We start from the raw sequence: 23,213 nt of genomic DNA, 5'->3' as shown, positions 1-23,213 counted from the left end.
TTGAACTGTGAGTGTCCACACATAATGTGGATTTGGGGGAAAGAGCACAGTACTGTAAAGGTATTTTCTCTTCTTTTTTTTTTTTTTTTAAGATTTTATTTGACAGACAGAGATCACAAGTAGGCAGAAAGGCAGGCAGAGAGAGGGGAGGAAGCAGGCTCCCCATGGAGCAGAGAGCCCGATGCGGGGCTTGATCCCAGCACCCTGGGATCATGACCTGAGCCAAAGGCAGAGGCTTTAACCCACTGAGCCACCCAGGCACCCTGTATTTTCTGTTCCTTATGATTTTCTTAATAACATTTTTTCTCTAGCTTATTTTATTGTAAGAATACAGTAAAAATGGGGGTGCCTGGGTGGCTCAGTGGATTAAAGCCTCTGCCTTCAGCTCAGGTCATGATCCCAGGGTCCTGGAATCGAGCCCCACATCGGGCTCTCTGCTCCGCGGGGAGCCTGCTTCCTCCTCTCTCTCTGCCTGCCTCTCTGCCTAGTTGTGATTTCTCTCTGTCGAATAAATATTTTAAAAAAAGAATACAGTAAAAATGAGTATATAAAATATGTGTGAATTGACTGTTTGGTATCGGTCCGCCTTCCTGTCCACAGAAGGCTGTTAATAGTTAAGTCTGGTGCCAGTGGGGGTGGGGGGTGGAGTCCAAAGTTATACACAGGTTTGTGACTGCACAGGGGGTCAGCACCCACAACCCCCATGCTGTTCAAGGGTCAACCGTGGTCTTAGTTACCCTGATTCCGGTAGCGAGTCACAAGCCCCATGAGAAAGGACTGCACTGTGCCTGCGATTTGAACCGTGTCCACTGCAGGGTGCTGGAATGAGCGGTGGGCCAAGCTGTAGGAAACTTCAGAGCTGGGACTTAGAAATAGAAACCCATCAGACTTAAGATGTTGGATGTTCCAGTTACAACAGATTTTATATGAAGTGAATGCAGGCTGCCCATTGGAGTAAAATAATACACATACACACTGCCTTAGAACAGGATTCTTCAAACCACAGGTAGGACTTAGGAAGGATATTTGTCTTGAATTTTTAATTCATTTATATAAATACGCTAATAGATCTGCATATGGATTAGCTGAGTAATGAGGAGATACGTTTCTTACCGTCGGTCACAAAGTTTGAAAGTCACAGATTTAGCATCTACCCGGAGTGTGTGCGTATCTAGTCTATATCCAGGGGGGAAAAGTGTGTTAACCTCACTACTCCAAGTAATAAGATGATAAAAAGTGAGAGTGGTATTCAGTGTTGTGGAACTTTCTGTTCCATTTTTTTTTTTTATTTGACAGACAGAGATCTCAAGTAGGTTGGAGAGGCAGGCAGAGAGAGAGAGAGAGAGAGAGAGAGAGAAGAGGAAGCAGGCTTCCCGCTGAGCTGAAAGCCCGACACGGGACTCGATCGCAGGACCCTGGGACCATGACCTGAGTTGAAGGCAGAGGCTTAACCCACTGAGCCATCCAGGTACCCCTTTCTGTTCCATTCTAAGAAGGTTTAAACAAAGGGAACTTGAGCAGTTGGAGTGCTTTCCCACATCCTTCCCTCCTGGGCTGGAATCCTTAGCCGGAACAAAACAGGGTGGATCCCGAGCTGGAAGGGCTGCGGGCTACGGCGGGGTCGAGGCCAGCCTCGCCCAGCAACTCACCACCTGACCGTGTATCAGTGCATTATTTGTTTCTTGTTGAGTTTCCTCCACTTAGACAGAAGCTCCATGGTCTCGTTCACTGCGTGAATCCCCACTGGCCAAATCAGTGCCTGGTGCATACTAGGCACTCAACAAACATTCGAACATTCATGGGCTAAACGAATGAGGGAGTGAACAGGGGTGGGTGTAGGAAGAGAAGCCTCGGTCCCAGGGGCCCCAGGGCCGTATCTTAGGATCCTTGCTTTCCTGGCTTCTTTTTTTTTTTTTAAAGATTTTTATTTTATTTTATTTTTTTTTTATTTGTCAGAGAGAAAGAGAGAGCACAAGCAGGCAGAGGCAGAGGGAGAAGCAAACTCCCTGCTGTGCAAGGAGCCCGACGTGGGACTTGATCCTGAGACTCTGGAATCATGACCGGAGCTGAAGACAGCTGCTTAACTGACAGAGCCACGCAGGCATCCCAGGTCCTTGCTTTTCACCGAAGGTTCTCCGCTAAGCTGCTTCCATCCAGGCTTCCTGTTCTCCAGTCGTGATCTTTTTCTCAAACACTGTTTTCTTGGATATGTTCAGATCGCGGCTCAGCTGCCAGAGTGGCGTTGCTGAAACCCACCACGGAGCCCCGCGGCCCCAACCGACGAGAACCCTCCCTGCTGACTCTGGCCAGCCGCCCTGCAAACGGGTCTGCCTTCAGACGGAGGCCGTCGGCTTTGTGAGCTGCGCAGGCCCAAACGCCATAGACAACAACAGATCAGGAATGTTCACCTTGCCAAAAAAAAAAAAAGGACAATTCACTGAGCAAGGAGACCTCAAAATGCTGCTGACAGAGGGTGAGGAAGAAAAGAAGAAAGACACACAACTGATATGGCTCCTTTTTTTTTTTTTTTTTTTTTACTTTGAACATTAGCATTAAGTTTTGTTACCGTACACATCCAAAGGCCCAGCATGTCGGAAATAATCATGAAGTGGCACACCTTGTACCGAGTCTCACGAGAATAAAACAGACGATGCTACATCGAGTGGTTAAAAATACACAAAAAAGTAGTTTTAACAGTCTATAAATTTTTTATACTTAAAATCATGATTGAGTTGAAATAAAAAAAAGTGCATTTCAATTGCTAAAAAAATAATATTGGTATAGTTAACACGGGGGGAGGGGGGTAAGTCAGTACGTTGAGGGACCTGACAGGATGCTGGAAGAGATGACTCAGGGAAGCTAGGCTAGCTGGGAGATGCGGGGGGTGGGGAGCTTGGTTCTGCCTCGCTGCAGCTCCCTGGGGCCAAGAGCTCTCCTCTCCCCACTATCTTCCCCATCTGAAGAGATCCTGTCTTACCTACCTGTCACCTCCCCAAGTGAAGGACTCCTCTACACTTTGCAGCAAGAGAGGTACCTGCCCTATGCGAGCGTCCAACTTGACCTTCAATTGCGTCTTCACAGAGGTAGGAGAGGGACGCTGCCCCCTTCTGGACTTGACACAAGCACCCCAGCCGCGTGGCCTGAATCCTTGGGACCTAGCAGGCGGAACAGGGACCAAGCAGCTTCTGTTTTTGTCAAACTCCTTTGGACAAACGTTCAACATTCAACAACGAGCTTTGTAAACCTAACGCTACACAATTCCTGGCAAGCAAACGGGATTTTCTTTCCTTTAAGAAATGAGGAAAAGTGCAAGTGATTTCAGTACTGTTGGGGAGAACGAAAAGAAAAATGAACAAGTTACACACCTGGCCGCCTGTTCCCTCAACCAATCACAGCTTCGGTTTTGCTTTTTGTCACGTGTGGGAGTGGGTCGGACTTGGCTGGGGCTGGGGTGGTGGGGAAGGAGCCAGGCAGGGATCCGGTAAAGCAGCCCATTCCGGGTGCCGATGCCCCCTGCCTGTACGGGGTAAACAGCGACGATCGGGGGTCTGCCCTCAGTTAGGACCAGCAGGCTCACTCTGAGGAAGATGTTGCCCGGAGTACAGCAAACCTCGTGGTCAGAGTGCCCATGAGGGTCAGGAGCTGCAGGACAAAGTCCCGGACAGAGAGGGAACCACACACTGAATTCCAGCCTGGAGAAGCAGCTGGAGCTGGGGACCTCCCATGTGTCAGGATGCAGGGCCAGATCCCGGAGGACTTGCTCCCTGGCCTACCAGACCTGCCCTGGAGCCGAGGGGAGAAGCATTTCCTCTTTCCTACTCTGGAGTCAGCCCCGCTGCTTGTCCCTCTCTGAGATGTGGTCATCCCGCGCTGCTGGTGGGGTGTGTGAGAGAGAAGCAAGCAGGGCTGCTGTCCTGTGCAACCGAGCCCCCAAAGGAGGGTCCTAAGCTTTCCATCTCGGGGCACTCTTGTTTAAAGCAGCTCATTAAGATGCCTGACCCACAAGGACCTGTGACCCACTCGCCTGTCTTTATTTGCACCGTGAAGGCTGAGCAACTCCTAGACTTAGCAATAGGGGAAAATGTCTTAAAAATGAAGCCCAGAGCCCAGAAAGGACATTCGACTTAAAAGCGGGCGCTTCCTAAGTTTAAGAATCTAAAGGACTCTGTTGCTCTCTTGTGGACAGAGCCAGTACTGCAGATGGAAGAGAATCCCACCGCCCGTGTCCAGACACCAATAAAACGTGGACTGAGACCGTCGGAAGATGGAGAGGCATTCATCCGATTTTCAGAGGCTGCGGATCTATCCTTTGGGATACATCTTTAGGAGTAAACACCTAAATCATGCCACAGTTGCTTTCTTTTTCCCTTTAGAAAAAAAACTAACAAGTTGGGTCATCACGCACAGAAAGGGAGTGTTAAGAGATTCTAAAAGAGTAAAATATTTCCCAACTTTCAAATGCAGCTAAGCGCAGCCTTGAGTCCTCTGCAGGATGTGATGTGAAATGACGTTTCTGCCCTTCCGGTCACACGGTCCCTGCTCCCCTGTGAAAGACAGGCAGGGAGGATGCCGGGTTTGCTCAGGGCGGTCAGGAGATTCAGAAACAACTGGGCTCTTTGGCACATCCGAGTCAGAGAGAGGCTCTCCGGCTGACCCAAACCAGCAAATGCGAGGATTAAATTTCCTTCTGAAGTAAAGCAAAATGCGGCTTCCGCCCCTTCTTGTCCCGTTCCCATTTCCTACGTGTCCCCAAAATTGTTAAGTAGTCTGTAACATCCCTGATATCTCACCGGAGAAGCTCGAATAGCGTGAAAGGAATGTGGAACTAGAAAGTGGAGGGAACACTTCTCAGGGCCCTTTGATACTTGCACCAAGCACACCCGATCCTAGAAGACATGGAACAAGCCAACAGTTTGTCTCAGGGATGTGGCTCCCCCGAGTGTGAGGCCACCATGCCTCTCCCCAACCTGCTGAACTGCCTGTGACTTCAGGGAGAAGTCACATGTTTCAAAGTGGTTACACTACGGAGCCATTTCCAAGAAAAGAGGCAAACTTCTAGGTCAATAACAGGGACCATCAAGGCAAAGGAAAGTGGAAAGGATGTAAGCCACGAAACTCTTGTTACTTATTTCTGTAGTCTGCTTTTTTTGCATTCTGTAGACTGGCCTTTCAATTTCAAAAGGGCAGGGGGGCCTTTGGACGTCTTGAATTTATTCATCATCAAGCATAACCAATTCTCACAATTTTGCACTATCTCACCGATTAACATACTGTCACCAGGCAAAAAGGGTTAGGAATTTATTAACAGCTGCCTTCATGGACTCCCACTTTGTGTGGTTATTAGTCTTGAAAACCTGAGTATTAGTATTATTAATGTTAAGAAGAAGGGACATGGCATTTTGGGTGAGGAAGGAACAATTATTGACTAAGACCCAAATACTCAACTTAATAGCTTTCATTTATGTGAAGAAAAGAAAATGCAACCCAATTTCCTCATTTGAAAGAGTTCTATTTGTTTTCAGTTTTGGAGGAGAACCGAACAGGAGCAAGGAACCCGCACAACCACACACACGTCAGTTCTGACTGTGAAAGATGAGCCGAGTGCTACAACGGTTTATCGAGAGGGTGTTCCTATCACACGGAGAACACGCACTGCAACGCCCTTATTACATCCTTCATATATTATGTATCAATCACACTTAAAAAATTAATGAGATGAGAACAAGTCGAAAAGAAGGTAACTGGAAGTTTCTGAGGGACAGGCGGATGAGAGGGGCAGGTCGACAACCAGTAAAGGACTTCTGATCAACCCAGAGAGCAATTTCAGATTCATCTGCCTCCACTAGAATTATGGGTACAATCTTCCGGAATGTTTCTGGAAGAGAGAGGGCATGCAGGAGCAGCACACGGCAACAGCAGCATTCGGGGTCCCTTCATCAGGAAGGGGAGGCATTCAGGGAGACCCACCATGAGAAGAAGGTGTTCAAAAGAGGTGCTCAGTGACCTTTCATTTTTAAAGGAGCATCTCGTTTCTGGTGAAAGGAAAGAGAACGAGAAGTAAGGATAAAATCTTTCGTCATTAGCGATGGAATAGGTCCAGAAATAAGATCGGAGCAAAAGCATAAAATGTCATTTAACAGTGACATGGGGAAACAGAACGGGAATAGGTCCAGAATTCACATCCAAGGGTCTAGCTACTTTGTAGAGCCAAACCAACGGGAACAATAGGGAGACTTCCAGTACTCGGGAGAAAGAATGAAATCATCAGAGGTAGGATTCAGACCAGGGAAAGAATGTTCCGGGATGCTGGCTTTTTGAAGGCACTCAAGAACAGAGTGAAAGACTGAGCTGCAGTGAGCTAACAGGGGAATCGGGGAGGCGGGGGGGGGGGGGTCGGTGGGGTGGGAGGAAGTGTGGACTCACTTATCTGTCACAAGGAAATAAACACAACTCCGGGAACGTTGTGACAATACATATATTATCGAGGAACACATAGAGTAACAAGGTAGTAGAAATCCACTTTATAAGTAGTTTCTTACAACAAATATAGCTTCTGCTTAGGGAATAAGAAAGAGAAGTCTGTCTTTCGGATATGCCACTCTGCAAAACAGCTGTGACTTCAGATCAAGAATTGGATAAATGTTCTTTAGACAAAGTTACTGAAGCTAAGGCTTCAAAGTTGGGACATCCAGGGAGTTTGCTTTTCCTTTGAATCTTGCAAAACCTATCCTCTAAGACAAAAAGATCTGATCATAGGGTCTATAAAAAGTCTAGAGTATAAAAGTAGAGAACTATGAAAGTGGACATATTGATGGCAACTTTTATGGCTTCCATAGAAAGTGTAGGGAGGATCTCTGGTTTGCTTTGTCGAGGTAGTGTCCAGGGCTGGAAGGCCATTGTCATTGAGTACATGTGCTACAGATGACAGGAGCAGGGGAGTTTGGTTGTTCTTATTGCATTAAAATGCCACCGTCTCCAGTGGCTAAGTGACCTTTCATTCCTGAAAAGAAATGGTCTTTTGGGAAATTTCCTATCTTGGTTTAGGCAAAGAGAAATTAAAACCCGGTATCTATTTGCTCAATTTTATCGTCTGAAGGATTCCAAGAGAGCGGGTTTTTGTCACGGTAGAATAGTTGCTAAAATACTTAAATGAAACTTATCCCCCTTTTCAGTAGCCACTTCCCGTACCGTCTGGAACAGCACGGAAATGTTCACTATGTGGCTCAGCAACGTCATACAAGTTGTCTCTTCTACACAGTAGCTCAAACGGAAGGGTTTCCCCTAACTTTTTTTTTTCTCCCTTCTTCTTCCTCTTCTTTTTACAATAACATCCCACCTACCACTCTGTTACACTGACTGAGATCTGCAAGATGGGGAAAATAAATAACCATCGGCAATGGTTTTCTATTTCTGCCTGATCTTCTCAAAATGTAAAACCTCCAGTGACATAAAAGAGAAACACACATATCCATTTGACAAACAGAACTGAAAACCATTTTAAGAACTAGAAAATTCAAAGTAGACAAGCATCTCTTCGGCGTGCTTTTGCCTTCAGTTAGTTTCCTAGGGACAATCAAATTACAGGGAGCCTTCGAACCACAATGAAAAGGTACTTCCAACAAAGGTAGTTTTTAAAAAGATCGTACAACCACGGTCATGGCATGCTCAGTCATTAATTTAGACCAATTCACGTAGACGGTAGACTGTGGAAGTAAAATAATTGATTTGCAAAGATTTCTCGGAACTCCCATAAAGTCTTATGTGGAGACTCTCTGCTTGCTAAAAAGTAAGAATCATATCATAAATATACACGGAAATGAAGCCATGTGCCTTTAAACTGCTCGTCTTACTCTTTTCTTTCAAATTAAAAAAAATCTAACAGGATGAGCCTACCCGACTTGATTTGAGAAAGCAGCAAACAGCCTTTCGTTAAGGCTAAGGAATTTATATCTGAATGCTAAATCTACGAGAAAAGAATAGAACAAGGGAAAGAAAAAAAAAAAAAGCAATGTCAACTCAAGAAAGTCCTTGGGGAATTTTCCTCCAGTAAGCCTTAAACCTACCAACATAGAAGCCTTTGAAGACAGTAAAATTAAATAATGAGAAAACAGCCTCAACTGGGTATCTATATTAAACGCTGAAACGTGGCCTTGGTTTGTCTTTAAAAGACGAAGGACAGGTAAGGGCTGGGAACTCAAACCCCTCCATGGTTCTTTTTTTCATGAACAGATAGCAAGCAGGCATGAAGTTCTCAAGTCACAGGGAGCTGTGCTCTCTGTCGGAGGGAACACACCAGAATGCAGCTCTCATCTTAGTGAAGGACCCCAATCAGATTTCCAACCCTGAGTTGAGTCTTAAGCACGTTCAACCTGACGCACATATGTGTTTAAGGCTTAATCCTGCAGTTCTTGGGTTCAGAAGCATGAATGTTGCAAATATACTTAATGCATTTCATTATTTATATGTGATATGACACTGGAGACGAGTCATTGTGTTCTGAGCAGTGTTCCTGAAGACCACAAACCCCAGGTTGGGGAAGGTATACTTATCTAGGGTTTAAAAAAAAAAAAAAATTAGAAGCTTCCACATTGTTCCACAATACATTTCACTGTGAGATGTCTTATGTGACAATGCTGATTAAAAAAAATTTTTGACTTTTTTTTTTTTTTTTTTTTTTTTTGCTTCTGTTAAGGGTGGTGGTGATTATTTGCTTAATACTGGTTTTCTTATGTAGTAGGCATTTTCTTATGGCTATATTCACTTGGATGAAAAAATCAAATATGACTACCTGAATTTTCCAGTGTATAATGATAGTACACTTCATAAAATGGTTGATTCAATGGTCTCAAGTCTAGAATTCAGAATTGCTGCCCCAAATGGTAAATGTATATAGTACAAAATAAGGTACTGTAACCAATTAACACCTTTAAAAAAAAAACATCTTCATATCATAGGTTTGGCCATTAAGTAATGACATGTCTACATGAAGGTGTAGATCCATCCACAAACCTGTCAGTGGAGTGGGAAGGAGAGTGTGGAGTAAAGGGAGGCAACCACTTTAAAACGGTCACAAACAAGAAATTAACTTTCCTTACTGGTTTGGGTACCTGGGTGTCCAAAAACCATATACAAAGATTTAAAATAACATTCTTTAGAAATTACATCCACAAACAGGAAGAAAAGTAGGTCTTCAGATACTTTTCTGCCTCATTCCAAAATTTTCCTATGCTCATCATAGAACGAAAGACAATAATCGGAAGGAAAAAGTGAGGAAATTTAAAACCAAAAACCTAGTAGAGAATGTGGTATTTACAAAATAGGGTCTTGACCTCACTTGAGAGTTCCATTTTTTCCTACCACAGAGCTAATCAGCCAGAAAAGTGCTTGAGGCATATCTGCACATTTAATATTAAAAATAAATAAAAGCCAGGGTTCTGATTTAGGCAATGATCTAAGCACCTGAGGAAAGAAAAATGAAGAAATGTCCAGATTAAAAACACGGAGGGAGAGAGAGAGAAAGAGAGTAAGAAAGCAGACCTAGCTTTGGAACTCAGTTCTCTGAGATTTTAAAAAAACAAAACAAAACAAAACCCAAAACCAAAAAACACAATTTTCAGCTATACTGACTGAGTCTAGAGAAATCGGATCAGTTAAAGACGAGCAATAGGTTAGCCCTTCTCTTCAGCCTTTCCTACATAAGCTCCTGATTGATCGTGCTCTCACGGAGCTTCCCAAACCTGTTAAAGTAACCTGTCTTACAGGCATTAGAGACGCTGCTCTCACCACCTGTGGACACTGCTGTCACATAATTATCTGCAGAGAACAGGGCAGCAAAATGCAGGAGTTTTCTTTCCCTCGCTACAATTTAAACCGTGAGAGAACAGCTCGAAGTTGTGGATACAGCCGGGGAAGAGACATATTTGAAAACTCATAGTCAATTTGTTCTCATCCCAACTTCTCAGCTTCCGTCAGCAACATCACGTTTGTGATTTTAGTGTACTATTTTTATCTTGTCACAAGAATTCTAGAAAAACACAGCAACCTCAAAACGAGCAGTGTATCGTGAGACTTCCATTCGTCGTCGCCACAGGTGGAACACGGGCGAGCCCCGGGGACAGTGAGAAACAGACAGGACTCAGGACACACAACCCCCACTGCCTCCTACTCCTGACCGGGAACAGCTTGACTCGGGTTTTTAAAACCCGCAGAAGCTTTGGGTGACTTCCCCGGGGAAAGAGGCGACTCCCTGCAAATCGTTCCCTTTAACGTGGTGACCCCAAGTGAAACGCGGAGGACGGCAGGGGCATGCCAGCGAGCCTACCGCACCGACACTTGAGTGTGGGGCGGAGATCTGAAGAGCCAGCAAGGGCAGACGCCACGTTCTGAAAGCAGAACTTCCTCGGGCAGAAACCTGGTGTCTGGAGACCCTCTCGGATACAGCTAGTCTCTGAAGCACCTTTGAGTTGTACGGATGTAAGAATAACTTTGAACTATAGAAGTTATATGCATCTTTAAGAATCACATTTTGCTGATTATAAAAATTTTTTTTTCTATTTTACAACATAGGCCCAGCTACACTGAAAAAATTACACCGCTTATTGAAATACATTTCATTTTAGAAACAGACCACTAAAGAAGTCTATACAAAAACTCTAAAATAATTTCTGTAGTAAAATAAAGAGTGCGTTAGGAGAGCTACACAAAGAAGAAACTTCCCGTCTTTCTCTCTAATGCTGGATAGACTGGGAAACACGGCCGGCTCCGTGGCGAAGCCAGCACCGAAAGCTGAAAAGAATTTGTTCGGATACACAGTGATACAATTAATGCTCTGGGTTAATCTCACAGCCTTCCCGATTAGTACAAAGGAAACCAGGCCTGTCCCCTCTTTGAGGAGAAGTCCGGGATATAAAAGCAGGCATACCTCATCAGCTGATAGGAAATTATAAAATTCCACAAGTCTGAGTATTTGAAATTTATAAAAGTCACCAGAAAATGCCAGCAAAGTGGCCTTCAGTTCGGTGGTTCCCCTGGTTTGGATGACTGTTCCCTCCGCGAGCTCAAGGTAGTCTTGGCATTCACCCCCTCGGGCGCGGCGGCTCGCCCCGACCGCGGGCAGCTCTCGGCGGAGGCCGGGGTCTGACCGCTCCCGAAGAGCTCGCCAGCCCCGTCTCCGCGGACCCGCACGCGGGCGCTCGGCTCGCGGACAACGCACGCGGGGAGAAGGGCGTTAGTGATGCTGCGCTGAGCTGTTCTTCTCGGCCAGGTGCCGCAGGAAGTTGTCCTCACCCTGGCCTCTGTGATTTAAGGGCTCGCTCTTAAAGAGAGCTGGAGGCGGGGGCAGGTGGGGGACCGGGGGGATGGGGAGGTGGTGTGGGTGGTGGGGGTGTGGGTGGATGTGGAGGTGCGAGAAGGGGTGGGGGATGGGCCGCGGGGGGAGAGTGCTCACGGGAGTCATACTGATCGGAGCGGTGGGGGGTGGCGGGGGTGTTCACCACAGACGGAACTGGGGTGGCCGGGGACGTCGTAAGTGGGATCTGGACAGCAGGCGGCACGTTCACGGGGCTCGTCACCCGAAAGCACTTCTCCTTGTGGGCCTTAAGCATGTTGGAGAAGCGGAACCGCTGGCCACACACGTCGCACGGATAGGGCTTCTCGCCTGTGTGAGTTCGGCGGTGCCTCTTCATGTTGGGGCGGCTGGTGAAGCTTTTGCCACAGATTTCACAGATAAAGGGTTTCTCTCCTGAGATGAACACAGACACACAAAAAGGATTAACACAGTGGGCGGTAATTAGGCCCTTGTGCTATTCCTCATTCTTGCGGGGGAGATAAGCGCTCCTCTCCCTTACGCCATGTTATAGTCTACACATCAGCAAAGAGTTTCCCGAAGTTGGGAATTAACAGGTAAGAGCAGATAGGAGTAAAACTCACATACACCCTACTATCAGGGCACAGTTTAACAACAACAACAGCAAAAAACAAAGAGGCATCTACCTAGTGATCCTTCACATCCTACACCAAGAACCCTTCCAATCACCTTCCTGCGCTCAAGGTGGCTAAGACCTCGGACCTGTCTCTGCCTCTGAAACTTAGGCAAAGTCCATCTGTTAGCCGTTTCTGAATTCCAAACAAAAGAAGGACTGCTAGAAATGTCCTGTGGGGCAAACAAGTCTCTTCCGGTCTACTTGCACGTAACGCTTAGCGTGTGGCATACTTTTTTGTGTTGGACTTGGACGTGCTGGACACCTCACCTGCCACCAGGTCTCCCATGCTGCGGTGGCTCCCCATGGGAGAGCCTGCGGGGTTTCTGCAGATAAGTCCTTCATTCTGTGGGACTAGCTGGCCCATGTGAAGAGCACCCGGTGCTCCAGGTGCCAGCCTACTCACTGCCCCCAAGAGATTCTGGCAACGTGACCTGTCCCCACATCATGCCCAAATGTCCACGGGTGTGGGGAGGGCAGGGAGGGGGGCTGTTGGCCCTGGCTCAGAAGCAGGGGACGGAGAAGCCACAAAGGAAACGCAATTCCAGAATTCTAAAGGCACTGAGGGAGGAAATAAGGGCTTCACTTTTAGGGCTCCTAACTTTTCTTTGGATGGTGACATGGTTCCACGGCTGGCCTGCTTTTCTACCCGGGCCACAGCGGGAAGAGATTTTTTTTGTTTAATTTTTTTTATTAACCAAAATTTTTTTTAAAGATGTATTTATTTATTTGACAGAGTTCACAAGTAGGCAGAGAGAGAGGAGGAAGCAGGCTCCCCACAGAGCAGAGAGCCCGATGCGGGGCTCAATCCCAGGACCCTGAGATCATGACCTGAGCCGAAGGCAGAGGCTTTAACCCACTGAGGCCCCCAGGCGCCCCACAAGATGGTTTTTGAACATGAACTTCATACGGAATGCTGCGGTGAGCACCTGTGTACATGTGTGTCAGGGACCACACGCCTGTACTGACTAATTCCTTTGTCATTTCTCAGTGCACGGCGCTTGTGCCTTTACCGTAGCTCCGGCTGCAAGAGGCTGTTCTCGTCCTGGTGGAGGCTCCCTGTCCTTTCGACAGTACCCTCACTCTACTCCGCACAGTAACAGCTGCCGTGTGGGGAGGCTTCCTGTGTGCCTGGTACCCTTCTGCCCGCTTTCCAGCTGTGAATTCTGATGATTCTCACAGCGACAGCCCATATGAGGCCGCTGTTCCCACCTCTATTTACTGATAGGAAACTGAAGAACGTGCCCGAGTTCTATAGCTGGAGGAGAGCTAGGATTTCAAGCTGCCGTCTGGTTCCATCCGGAGTGTGCTTCTGGAACATCAGACACGGCGCTTCACACCTTGATGCTTTGGGCGCCCCGCATGCACGAGGGAAAATGAGATCCCTACTGTTCTTCACTCAGGGACCCCTCCGTACATGCTGTACACGAGCAGAGAACACTTCTTCACCCATGTCGTAGTCCCTGTTCTCTCTGCCTTTGGAAACTGACAGCTCCCGCTGCCCTCCTTCTCTGAAAGACAGAATTTTCCTCGCTTCCTCAAGAGACTGGACTGTGCAGTCAGGAGGGATCAGTCTCGTCTGTAATCACCAATACTAGGTCCTGACATATTTCCATTCTCTTTCGGCTTTTCTTTATTCGGTCACTACCACTGCTAGGCTCTTCACTGTGATTCATACGCAACTTCCTAGATAACTTCAGAGCCCACCTGGTTTTCCACCTTTGTAATCTGTTTCCTCCAATTACCTAAAAACTTCAAATCTTGGGGGGCCTGGGTGGCTCAGTAGGTTAAAGCTTCTGCCTTCAGCTCAGGTCATGATCCCAGGGTCCTGGGACTGAGCCCCACATCGGGCTCTCTGCTCAGCAGGAGGCCTGCTTCCTCCTCTCTCTGCCTGCCTCTCTGTCTACTGGTGATCTCTGTCTTCTGTCAAATAAATAAAATCTTAAAAAAAAAAAAAAACCCCAAACTTCAAATCTCTGGTTAAATAGAATTAATTAAGTCAATTCGGCATACCCATCTGATGGAAAGCACCATTGAAAACAGTATTACGAAGGTACAGAAATCTAACTACTAACATGAAAATCCATAATCTATTAAGCTTATAGTCTATTAAATAAAATGAGCAAGTTATGAAAATGCACACATGGTATTATCCACTTTAAGTTAAAAATAGGTATAGAAAAAACATGGGAAGAACAACAAATGTCAGTGATTCTCTCTAGGTAATGGGATGATGACTGATGTTTTAAAAAACTTTAGGCTTACGTGCACTTTCTTTTTTTTTTTTTTTTTTTTTCAAATAAACACACTTTACTTGGATAACACGATGTTTTAAAATCATACCTGTTGGACAACCTCTCAACTCTCCTCCCCTACCCAGGGCTCTCCAGGGTTAGTACTCTTTACTCCCAACAGCTATATGAAAACCGAGTCAAAGGACTCACTCTCTGAATTAGCCTAATTGGAGCAAACACTCTCACCTGACTCTCTAACCACCTCTCCGCACACCACCCTGCATCCACAAACAGGATTCACTAAGCGTGCTGAAATATGTGGACATTAACTTTCTGTTGCATGTTCCAGCCTGGATCAAATCCAGGATCTCTCTAACCATCGGTCTGTTTGTAGTCTTCTAGGCTAATAATGATTTGCCACAGAAAGGCCAAAAATTATTAGAACCCACCTACCACAAACCCATGGGTTCAAATTAAAAATTGATTTTTTTTTTTTATCGCTTAGTCATCTTTTATTCATTTCCTGAAGTCCTACCAAATTTCTCACATTTGTTGTTCCAGACGTAAGCCTACAATCCCACTTACCTCTAACTCTCACTACTCATTCGGCCCCATCCTGATTGTACTAATGAGTGATGTTAAGGTCTCCTCGAGACCTCCAGGTAAGCTTATAACGAGGCTGAAATAAGGAAAAATAAAAACGTAACACTTGCAATCCACCACCTGCATGATATCCCACTTTAAGGAAGCGCTTGTAACGGGGTGGCTGGAGGATACACTAAAGCTAAGTCCATCAGGGTAACTAGAAAAGGACCTCGATCACCACCAATACACCTGAGGACATGACCTAGTTGCCACATATAAAGCCAAGCTGACTGTAAGAAGCAGGAGTGTAATGAGTCTGAAGAATGAACATTACACATGAAGGCAGAAACTCTATAGGAAGAGAGGAAAGAACAAGAATCTGGCTGGCTACCTAGCTGTCTTTTGCACTGTTCAAAGGAACAAGCAATCTGGCTTCAGTCTACTTAGTAGGAATATCCTTGAGCAGGGATCAGAAATCTGTGTATCTATACATGCAGCCGAAATCTCTCTAAATTTAGCTTTAAACCCATTTTGCAAACTGCCTACTGGGCATTTCCACATGAATGTCCCGTAGAGTTCTCAAAACCAGCAAGTGCAATATTAAATTCATTATCCTACTTGGCAAACCGGCTCCTCCCTCTACCGTTCTCTGTCTCGACAAATGGCATTTAAGACCCAAATCTGGGACTATCCCTTGATTCTTCCCTTCCGCACCACCTTTATCCAATAGTCCTCACACTCACCCTATCCTGTGTATCGCTTTCACTGTACCCGCTGCCGTCACCACAGTCCACACCATCACCCCCATTCCCCAGATTACTGCCACGCCCACCTGACTGGTGTTGCCGTTTTCTTGCTCCCCACCTTCCGGCCTGCTCTCCTCCCTGTAGCCAGGGTGAACTTTCAGACTTGGGTTGTAACCTGCTCAAAACCATTCAAGAACCTCCCACTGTCCTTAGAATAAAGTCCAGACTTTTTACGAGGCTTATGGGTTATTTTGGTGACCTGGCTCCTGCTTACTGCTCTCCAGTATCAGGTCTCATCAGACATCCGCCCAGCTGCCCCCATCCACCAAACTCTACCAACTTCATTTAGTTTCATGTACTTGCTCTGGGCTTTTCAGGGAACCTTGCGTGTCTACCCAGCCTGATTGTGAGCCCTGTGAACCTGGGGATGTTTCGGTCCCATTCACTACAAGAGCCAAATTTAGTAAGTTCTTAATGTTTATAAATCAGTATTTGTTGATTCTGAGACATGCGTTCCCGGGCATACGGACATCTGCCTCACACTCGACGGCATGACGTGTTTATTGGCAGCATTTCCTCGGCAGTGTACAAATTAAGTTTGTCTCACAAGGGATGGCTTCTTGGATTTGAGGATGGATGGTACTCGCCACTAAGATCACTCAAGTACTTTCCTCTGCTGTAATGCCCTGGGCCCTCCAAATTTCTGATGATAATTTAGCTTCTAACATAGATTTTTATTCAGGCAAAGAACATGCTGACCAAAGAAATAAAAGTTCTGAACCATCTGCCACTCAGCCTTTTCACTGTAAATTACTCAATCAGCAATTTCATCTATATAGTCATTGAGACGATGTAACACAGATCAATCCCTCTGAACCTGATCACTTGAGTGCACTGCCTCGTCCTGGAAGCTGAGACCCAGACTCTGGAATGGTGCGTTCTGCCCTCCTGATGTCCTGCATAGCCCTCCATTTTATGCTTGCTACGTTAAATTATGTCAGAATCATTAAAATATGTGGTTCTGGAGTCAGGCTGCCTTGGACAAGTTATTTAATCTCTGAGCCTTAGTTTCCTCATCTGTTAAACAAAGCTCACAGTAGCAGGCGATTGTGAGAAGTTGAAAATACAAGGAAAGTGCTCAGCGCAGTGTCTGGCACACAGCAGACACTTGATGCATTGTAGTGCTTCTGTGATCATGATTAGGGTTATTACCACCACCGTCCCTGTCCCTGGAGCAGAAGCTCCTCGAGCGCAAAAACCAGGTCTGAATTCATCCAGGCACTTAGCGCTGTACCCGGTATGGGAAAATTAGCAATTACTCTATGCAGAACTCACCCCACATCCACACTGTCCTGGGAAACCCTGGCTGAGTGCTGGGCAGCCTCCCTAGATAGGGTCTGCCTCACTTCTCCTTGACTGCAAAGAAACAGCCCCATCAAGGGCAGTTCCTGCAATGGCCTTCATCCCCAACAAAAATACCCAAAGGTGGTTACTTCCAGCCTCAAAAGAACTATCTCTTTTCTTTTTCAGGGCTAACCCTTCTTTTTGTATTTTCCCATGTACTCCTGTCATCCTTCTGTAACACTAAGGGACCAGAGATCCAAAGAGGCCGCAGTGAATGGGAGAGCCAAGTGTGTCCAATCCCACTGGCCGGCCACTTTCCCAATGTATTATGAGCAATATGAAAAGGCAGATGACAAACCAGGGAAAGTACCTTAATACTGGTGTGGAACGAGGTCCAGCATATGTAAATATATGTAAAGAGGTATCGGAAACAAATCTTTAAAAAATAATTTAAAAGGGGGGGGGCGCCTGGGTGGCTCAGTGGGTTAAAGCCTCTGCCTTCGGCTCAGGTCATGATCTCAGGGTCCTGGGATCGAGCCCCGCATCGGGCTCTCTGCTCAGCAGGGAGCTTGCTTCCTTTCCTTTCTCTGCCTGCCTCTCTGCCTACTTGTGATCTCTCTCTGTCAAATAAATAAATAAAATCTTTAAAAAATAATTAAAAAAAAAAAGAGGTATCAGAAACAAAACAAAACAAAAAGCTAAGCACTGCAATGGCAAGGTGAACATGAAAAAGGCACAGGTGATTCCGGAAGGAAAATACACGGACACTCAGTAAACACAGAAGAGAACGTCCGGTCTCACTCAGCATGAATTAAATGCCAACGAACACAGTAAGAAACCATTTCCCACCTAGCAAGCCAACAAGAGTATTATTTAGCACTGGAAAGGGTTGGGGAGATGGACGCTTTCATGCACAGCCGGTAAGAGTGTATGTGGATGGCTATTTTGCAATATATACCACCAAGTCGTAAAAATGTGTGCCTCTCCTTGCCCTAATAATCCCATTTTCAGGAATTCATCCTAAGTGAATCATCATGGATGTGTTAACCACAAAGCTGTTTATCCAGTGTTATTTGTAATAGCAGAAAAACTGGAAACAGGAATCTTCTGAATGTCCAGTAGGGAACTGGCTTTATAAAGTGGAAACAACGTCCTTTACTGTACAGGACTATTGTAAAGGTGACGTTGACTGTAGGAGGTAAGGTATGTAAAGCACTTAAGGTGGGGCCTCGCATATATGTGTGTAATAAACGATGGCTATTATTACAGCAAATTTACCAGAAGGAATATTATACAACCATTAAAAATGATATTGCCATTAATGACAAAATACAGTCAAAAGGAAAAGCCAGTTACAATAAAGACCCAATTTTTGTTTTATGTCTATATACATTAATAAACATTTATGTATAGTATCTATTTATATGTGTTAAGAACTACAGAATTTTCTTAATATGTATGCTGTTAACAGTAATGATCTTTCAGTGATGATCATTTTTGTTATTGACTTTCACATTTTCTAATATATTTTTTAGTAAGTGCGTACTACTCTCTTAATGAGAAGGGTGTTAGGAGGCTATATTTCTTTGGAAGAAATAGGAAATACTGAGCTTGCCTATTTGGTCAAAGAAGAATATTTAACATAAAATTTTATTCAACAGGGCGCCTGGGTGGCTCAGTGGTTTAAGCCGCTGCCTTCGGCTCAGGTCATGATCTCAGGGTCCTGGGATCGAGTCCCGCATCGGGCTCTCTGCTCGGCAGGGAGCCTGCTTCCCTCTCACTCTCTCTGCCTGCCTCTCTGCCTACTTATGATCTCTCTCTGTCAAATAAATAAATAAAATCTTTAAAAAAAAAAAAAATTTTATTCAACAAACACGTTAGTCACAAGATACTCTGGTTTCACATTATGGTCATTTAAGGGTCTATAGAGAGAAGGATGAAGGGGAAGGAAGGAAGAGAAAGAAAGGCAGAAGGAGAGAAGAGGGAACCAGGAGAAAGCCACCCAGGAGAGGCGCAGAGAAGAGGACGGCGGGACGGGGGTGTCAGGGCTCCCGATTCCTTCCAATTTCCTGATGCGGCCAACACCTCGGGGGCGCCCCCTGCGTCCCAAGCATCATGTGTGAAAGCGACACAACTTGCCTTCAGAAAAGCTTATTTTTCACCTAGTTCCACAGCTTCCTGCTTTACAACAAAAAACTGAATCCTCAAAGCGACTCAGACCTAAGAGCCTGTCCAAGAGGAGAATTTGTTAATTATTCTGCTATATCCTGCTGTCCATCCACTTAGGCTTCCAAGTTCTCATTACCCTTTAGGGTGTAGTGGATTTCACTGAGCTCCTCTCATGGCTCTTCATCTACAGGAATCCTTAAAGTCGGAGGGTGCTCTGCTCTGAATGGGAAAGAAGCCCACCAGGCAGGCACTCTTCTCTAGACTTCAACAGAAAAATGGGAATCAGAGCGATCCAGCCAAGGCAGAGTCTTCTCACTTCTGGCTGAGCAAAGACGAGCAAGGGCTAAGCACGCTCACCTGGTGGTTCTTTCTGGCTCTGCCACTCTGCAGACTGACACAGTGTAGAACCCTGTGATTAGATTTTACTCAGAAACCTGAAAACGGGTCGTACTGTTCCATTTGTACCAAGACAGCTAAGCCCAGAACACCAAGTCAAGGCTGAGATGCAACGATGCAGTGTTTGCCGGGGGGGGGGGGGGGGGGGGGCGCTGCTACTTCAGCCGGGTCCCTGCAAGCTGGGCAGCCAAATGCTTACAAGGGCCCCATCCATGCTAGCAAGCAGAGCCCCCCAGAAACACAAAATGGTTAAAAGGTGATTTAACTTCATCTGACAGGAGTTGTTCTGAAAAAGTGGTAATTTGGGGGGAAATCCAATCCGATCAAACTTTAAGCACACTGAGAAAGTATTCTGTTTAAAGCCGTCAGTGTCCTTCGGCTCTGAGCGGTCCAGAGGCCTTTCCTTTAAAAAATGCCACATGCACCGTGCACAGCGCACACACAAGACAAGGGGCACAATTTTAGGAGATCCTGGGCCCTACGAAATCCTTTTTTTTTTTATTTTTTTTATTTTTTTTAAAGATTAATTAATTTATTTATTTGACAGAGAGAAATTACAAGTAGGCAGAGAGGCAGGCAGAGAGAGAGGAGGAAGCAGGCTCCCTGCCAAGCAGAGAGCCCAATGTGGGACTCGATCTCAGGACCCCGAGATCACGACCCGGGCCGAAGGCAGAGGCTTTAACCCACTGAGCCACCCAGGCGCCCCAAAATCCTTTTCTTGAAGGATTACCAAGTCGTAGTGGCGTCTTGAAGGGACCCCCCAGTTAAAAGGCACTCACAAATAATCTTTTTGTTTTTTAAATGAACAGAGGGATGAAAGCCCAATTTTTCAGGCTAATCAATCTGGATTTTTATACATCAGGTTTACTTCAAATCGAATTTGCCCTTAGAACGCACGTTTGTGCTTTCGGTTTTCACGCGAGCAGACTCACAGGCGATGGTCGACAAGTGCTAGAGACCCGGCGGCGCCGCCCCCAGATTCTTACCAGTGTGTGTCTTCATGTGCTCGTCGAAGTACTGCTTCATGTTGAAGTCCTTGCCGCACCACTGGCACATGAACTGCTTGTGGCCGATGTGGATGCTCATGTGGGAGCGCAGCTGGTACTTGTACTGGAACCTCTCGTCACAGTTCTGCACGGGACATGGGGGGGGGCTCCTGAGGGCCAAGCACGGCAGCTTCCCTGGAACCCCCCCTACAAAGCCGCCGAGATCAGGCTTCTCTTTGATCCTTCAAACAGAACCTGCTGCGGCAGCTCTGGCTCTGCTCTCTTTCTGCCGCTCGGTTATTCGTGAGAGGGGAATCTCCCCCAATAATCAGCCCTGCAGTCACACCCAACTTCTCCGGATTCCTGGGGGAAGGGGAGTAACTCCTCGTGTGTCTCTCCTGGGCTCGAGCTCGTCTGAGAGGGTTGACGGTGTGGTAACGATGACCCTCCTCTACCTGGCAGTGAGGGGACACGGGGCGCTCGGAGCGCGTGTCTGGAGGGCCTCACTCCTGTCCTACGCACGCCTCTCCCGCACTGCTCACCACAAATACATGAGCTTGCCCCGGGCCTGGGGGGGCAGTGCTCCTTACCTCACATCTGAAGGGCTTCTCTCCAGAATGCTGCAAGGAGTGCACCTTGAGAGACATGCTGCGTTTGAACGATTTTCCACAGGTTTCGCATGTAAATGGCATGTCTTTCGTGTGTGCTGCAACACAGAACGCACCATACTCAGGAGAAGGCCCCGAAAAGCCCAAGCCGGAAAAGACTCATGTCCCACTGCAGGGGGCTCATGCCACCTGGACTTTCTACACGTTAACCTGTGAGGCCTTAATAGCAACGTTCTGAAGAGAAACAGAAATAACAAGGTTGGAAAGGAACCTGTCCCAGGCCAGCCGGTGGTGCGCACGGAGGACAAGCTGCAGTTAGTTTTGACAAGTTGGAACGGGTTAAAGGCAGGCCCTTTCTCAGATCCTGCCCTATCCGAAGCATAAAACACACCAAAGAACAAGGACAAATTGTAGGCATGAGAGAAAAGCAGCAGAAGAAACTTACCAACCATGTGTTTCCGCACATGAGCCATGGTATAGAATTTCTTCTCACAAATTTCACAGGAAAACTTCTTTTCTGCATATCCATGGACGATCTTGATGTGTTCATGAAGGGACCAGAGTTTCTTGAATGATTTGTTACAGGAAACACACTGAGCAGGATAAATAGAAATAATCTTTATTTACAGGGGCTTGCAGAAAGCCATCGCTGCCTACTGGCGGACGAAATGGGCGTGCTTGCGATTCGCGGCGCGAGGCCCGAATCCAAGCAGATGCCAGTCCTCCACGGAGTCCAGATGCCAACACCAACATCTGTACGTTCTATTTTCCAAGACGCATCTTTTAGAGACGCTCTGGGAGTACGAAAACAACGGCCAAAAGTAAGACAAAAAAGAAACGGAAAGTTCTGCTAACGTAAAAGACTTGATTGCTTTCATCAAATTAATATAGTACCCGTGGAGAAGAACCAAGTTTTTAGAAATAAATGGATTACCCAGAGCAGCTGCCTCCTCTACACAGGTCACTATGCAGTTACCAGGTGTTCACCAGGGAATACAAACTAATTTTAAATGAGCACAAATAAAAGCGAGATAAAACACATATTAATGGTTATGGATCTGTGGAAGTAGAACAATGTTTCTGTTCCTTAAAGAACGCATTTGAAGCCTTCCTTAACATGCATTATTGAGATTTTATTATATTTCCCCATATCTAATTTACTCTATGGAACACATCCCTCTGGCAGAATTTCCTGTGATTTCTCAGCCGTCAGTGTCATCGACCCCTTCCCTGGGAGCCAGCCCCAGGTCTTCTGTCCGTGCAGCTACAGGAAACACACGCAACAGTGCCTGGAGTTCCTTGTATTATCAATCAGTAATGGTCTGGGATATCAGGCATAAAGTGTATCAAAATAAAGTGCTTCTGGTTAAAGCAAAATGATACTAGAAAGTTCTGGGTAACCACCGACTTGGAGATATTTAGGGGAACAAGTTATTCATGGGAAATAAAAATCTCTGAACATCAGTCACTTCAGGAAACAAGAACTCTGAGTGAAAAAAAATAAAGTCAGCCTCTGGTTGGAACTGCTCGCGAGGACAGACCTACCCCTACCAGTAGGCAGGGTTTCAGTTTTTCCTTGTTACTGGATCACCAGGATCATAAGGAGCCATATATGTATGAACAAAGCAGTATTCTTCAGGAATGTAAAGGGAGCTCTTTCAGCAGAATCCACAAAACCTGAATGTGAGCTAAAGTGCCTTATGGTGAGCAACAGTGAGGAAAGTCACAGAATGAGGATGTATTAAATGTTTTATTTCTGTAACTTAATGAAGCAAATTTAAGTTTAAAAAACAAAAACAAAAACCGGGGTGCCTGGGTGGCTCAGCCGTTAAGCAGCTGCCTTTGGCTCAGGTCATGATCCCAGGGTCCAGGGGATCAGGCCCTGTGTCCAGCTCCTTGCCCGGCGGGAAGCCTGCTTCTCTCTCTCCCACTCCCCCTGCTTGTGTTCCCTCTCTCGCTGTGTCTCTCTCTGTCAAATAAATATTTTAAAAAACAAAAAACCCCCAGAACCCCACAATATGGCCATGGAGATATCCCGCTCATCATCAGGGCCCCAATCTCACCCCTAGGGTGCAGCACTGCACCACACTCCCCTCGGCCTGAACTGTCACAACCAAGTCCTAACCAAGCAAGGGAGCCGGAGTTTCTGAAGGGTTTGGGCGCCGCG

The 23,213-nt window shown here is 46.2% G+C and overlaps 1 protein-coding gene across 1 annotated transcript in view; it reads right to left on the bottom strand.

The window, feature by feature from the left end:
* Positions 1-2,762: 2,762 nt before the first annotated feature.
* Positions 2,763-23,213, bottom strand: part of ZNF652 (zinc finger protein 652) — a 63,027-nt gene continuing 42,576 nt past the window's right edge. The window contains 5 exon segments of the mRNA XM_045985108.1: positions 2,763-11,473; positions 11,475-11,740; positions 20,439-20,583; positions 21,029-21,144; positions 21,492-21,639. Of these exon segments, the coding sequence (XP_045841064.1) occupies positions 11,228-11,473; positions 11,475-11,740; positions 20,439-20,583; positions 21,029-21,144; positions 21,492-21,639 (921 nt within the window). The 3' untranslated portion in view covers positions 2,763-11,227.

The sequence above is a fragment of the Meles meles genome, chromosome 18 (assembly GCF_922984935.1).
Source record: "Meles meles chromosome 18, mMelMel3.1 paternal haplotype, whole genome shotgun sequence".
Lineage (NCBI taxonomy): Eukaryota > Metazoa > Chordata > Mammalia > Carnivora > Mustelidae > Meles > Meles meles.
The sequence above is the reverse complement of the archived record's forward strand: the minus strand, read 5'-3'. Positions and strand labels throughout refer to the sequence as shown.